Source organism: Orbicella franksi, chromosome 1, assembly GCF_964199315.1.
Source record: "Orbicella franksi chromosome 1, jaOrbFran1.1, whole genome shotgun sequence".
In the NCBI taxonomy this organism is placed as follows: Eukaryota; Metazoa; Cnidaria; class Anthozoa; order Scleractinia; family Merulinidae; genus Orbicella; species Orbicella franksi.
In genome coordinates, this window is record NC_138145.1 from 41,648,344 (window position 1) to 41,652,253 (window position 3,910).

At 39.8% G+C, this 3,910-nt stretch overlaps 1 protein-coding gene across 1 annotated transcript; it reads left to right on the forward strand.

The window, feature by feature from the left end:
• Positions 1–728: 728 nt before the first annotated feature.
• On the forward strand, positions 729–2,003 carry LOC145462785 (uncharacterized). Its single transcript, XM_081446394.1, has one exon. It carries the CDS (start codon positions 801–803, stop codon positions 1,725–1,727), a length of 927 nt encoding a protein of 308 aa, XP_081302520.1. The 5' UTR covers positions 729–800; the 3' UTR covers positions 1,728–2,003.
• Positions 2,004–3,910: the final 1,907 nt, after the last annotated feature.

Genomic DNA, 3,910 nt, shown 5'->3' on the forward strand with positions numbered 1-3,910 from the left:
TCAAATTGCCTGTTAGAAAATAAGATGGTATCTACATTAATCTGAAGACATGTCAGATTACTGTAGTTTGTTCAGTCAAACATTTTATGGCTTACTATTTAGCTATCTTACCATGACCGATGTAACATCACAACCAAAGAAAAAATGTCAAATTAACCAAATCATTACTGTACCATGAATGCTCCTATCTCCGACACTTCACACAAAAAAATAACTCTTGCACGCCTTGTTTACTTACAGGGAGAACGATTATGTCGCAGTCAAATTTTATTTTGCCGCTCAGCCCGCTTGTTTACCGGATGTGACGTCACTTTTTGTTGGATGAGTCAAACACAAAAAAAGTGTCAGGCGTCGCAGAGTGTTCTCCCCCGCCCCTGGCGTAAACAAGTAAAATCCTGTTTCATTTGGCTTGCACAAGGCATTTAATTTTCAGAAACGCTATTACTGCGCATCCTCCCGTAAACCTTAATCTTTTGTCACAATTTACAGATATAGAAGACTTTAGAGGAGACTGTGTGGGGAACATTTCGGGATCGTGACTAAAACACCACACGAGTACATACGAGTAACATACAAGTACATACGAGTACATACGGGTAACGTACAGATGCATACGAGTCAATACGAGTAACTTACGAGTACATATGAGTAACATACGAATACATACGAGTAGCATTCGACTACATACGAGTAACAAGCGAGTACATGCAGACACATAAGGTGAGGACTGGGTCGAGTAATGGCGACGTAAAGACGTGCGTTGCTGCCGCCCGCCGATCTTTCTGCTCTGTCTTTGGTAAATGGCCGTTTTTTTCGGTCAGTTTTTGAGCAAAAGAAAAACCATATCCTCAGACTCTTCCGACGAATCATCTCTTTCGCCGGAAATCAAAAAAACGAAGCCATACTCCTCGCCAACGCATCACGAAGACGAAATAATGACAGCTCTCAGTATGACACAAGATGTTGGTGCAACTCTACAAGCAATCTTAGCAAAGCTGGAAAAGCTTGATTCAATAGAATCCGCCGTGAAGAAAATTGAAGCCAATCTCGAGAACTTAGAGAAACGAACCCAAAGGCTAGAAGATTTCCAAACAACAGCGAAGAAAGATATTGACGATCTAAAAGAAGGGATCAACTTTACTGGACAACAACTCAAGGATAAGACAGAAGCTATGGAGAAGGTGCATCGACTCTATGAAACTCAATTAACAGAGCTCACGACAAAATGCCAGAAAAATGGGGATTTGTTAGACGAGATCCACACTAAAAATCTTTACTTAGAAGCCTACTCTCGCCGGGAGAATATCAAATTCACGAACATAGAAGAATCGACAGAAATAGGCGGCCGCACTAGTGAAGACACCGAAGAAGTTCTCCGAACTTTTCTGGAACGTGATCTTGGTTATAGGGATGCAAGGAATGTAGAAATTCAGCGAGTACATCGCATCGGAAAAAGCAAGGATGGAAATCCGCGTCCTATTCTGGCCCGTTTCCTTAGATATAAAGACTGTCAACAGATCTTTTTACTGGGTCACCGGCTTAAAGGCACTAACTTTCAAATGTTCCGAGACCTTCCCCAGGAAATCATTACCCGTCGCAAAGTACAGATGGGAGCTTTTAAGGATGCCAGGAAAAATGGAGTTGCTGCCTCCTTCAGCCAATCTCAACCGGATAAATTGTATATCAGAGGTAAATTGTGGCCGATCGGGCAAAAATTTACTATTTAATTAACACTAAATAAACTTTGTTCAGATTGACCGGTAAATTGTTCAAACTTCTCGCAGTTTCGTTATTGCCAATATGCTTTTCACCAATTAGAGGCGGTCGGCAACTTAAACGGGCTAATAGAGTTGCAGGCTTTTTCTCTTTTTTGCTGTAGCAAGCAATCAAGTTGCCTAATTTCTCCACCATAAGTCCTTTAGTAATTTTATTCATTTTGTGTGTGTTTTCGTTTTACTGTCTCCAGGGCATAAAAATCTATCTAATTAACAATAGTTTAAAGGCATGTGGTCGTTTAGATATCTTTTATTGTGAAAATGCAAAACAGTCAACTCAGCCTCCTTCATTACTCACAATACAACAGATCTGAAAATAATTTCCCTCAATGTCAGGGGATTGGGAAACAATGCCAAAAGAAAAGAGGTGTTTAACTGGCTGAGAGCGAAAAAGCAATCTATATATATGCTGCAAGAGGTCCATTGTTCTCGAGAAACTACCGATATATGGTCTTGTGAATGGGGGTACAAAGCGCTCTTCAGCTGCTGCAGCAGCAACAAAGCAGGGGTTGGTATTCTTTTCAATAATAATTTCAATTGCCAGATCCACAAGGTTTTCTCGGATCCGAATGGACGCTTTTTAATATGTGATATCGTTGCTGATAGCAAGCGTCTGACTGTGGCTAACATCTACGCTCCGAATGAAGACGATCCAAATTTCTTTCAGGTTTTTTTCGATCATTTATCAAACTTTAAATGTGGTGAAATCATAATTGGTGGGGACTTTAACTTAGTTCTTGACGTCGAAAAAGACAAGAGGGGTGGCCTTGCCAGAACACACAAAAATGCCTTAAAAGTGATTCGAGATTTCTCTGAAAATCTTGGTTTGACTGATATTTGGAGACTTTTCAACCCAGAAGCCAGGAGATATACTTGGCGCCAAAACCAACCAGTCATACATTGCCGACTCGATTTTTTTCTAGTAAGTGAATCATCTTTATGTGATGTGACCCATGCAGATATTTTTCCTGGTTTCAAAACGGATCATTCGATGATTACTCTGAATCTAGCTTTACACTCGAACCCCAGAGGCAAAGGTTTTTGGAAGTTGAACGCGTCCCTTTTATCCGAAATGAGATATGTCCAAGAAATTAAAACAACAATTGAAAGCACTGTGAAACAATACAAAGACGACACCTCAGTGAACCCAGATCTGCTTTGGGAGATGATTAAATTAAAGGTGCGAGAAAAATCAATATCTTATGCTGCATACAAAAACGCGACAACAAGGAAACGCGAAGAAATGTTGGAACGCGAAATCGCCTTGTTAGAAAAACATTTAGACAGTGCAAGCAATAGTAACCCGTCATATCATATTGTTGCTGAAAGAATTTTTACCTTAAAGAAAGAGCTAGAAAACATTTTTGAGTATCGAACCAAAGGCGCTATCATTAGGTCAAAGTCGCAATGGTACAACGAGGGCGAAAAGAACTCCGGATATTTTCTAAACCTCGAAAAAAGGCACTGTAAACAAGGAACAATTAGTCAATTAAAAATTAATGACACCGACTTTGTCACCACAGACAAAGATATCTTATCTGAATGTACGGCTTTTTATAAAAATCTTTATACGTCAAAAAGCCCCGACAGCATCCAGTCAACATTCCTCTCTGAAGTGAACTCCACTTCTTTGACCAATGAAGAACAAACTTTATGTGAAGGCCCCTTAACTCAAAAGGAATGTCTCGAAGCCCTGAAGAAGATGGAGTCTGACAAAACGCCAGGCACGGATGGACTTCCCGCCGAATTCTACAAAGTTTTTTGGAAAGACATTTCTTCTTTTTTAATCTCGGCCCTCAACTATGCTTTTGACTCTGGCTGCCTCTCAGTAACACAAAGACGAGGGGTTATAAAACTAATTCCAAAAAAAGATGCGGAACTATACTTCATCAAAAATTGGAGGCCTATTACCCTTTTGAACACTGATTACAAAATCGCAGCAAAATCTATTGCAAACCGAATTAAATTAGTACTTCCAAACCTTATCAATCACGATCAAACAGGATTTTTGAAGGGCAGATTTATAGGCGAAAATATCAGACTCATTGACTCTATTATCCAATATGCCACAGAAAAGAATATCCCGGGCCTGTTACTTTTTATTGACTTTGAAAAGGCATTTGATTCTCTCGAAT

Coding starts and splice junctions, on each gene's coding strand:
- LOC145462785 (XM_081446394.1), top strand. CDS start 801: ATGGCCGTTTTTTTCGGTCAGTTTTTGAGCAAAAGAAAAACCATATCC.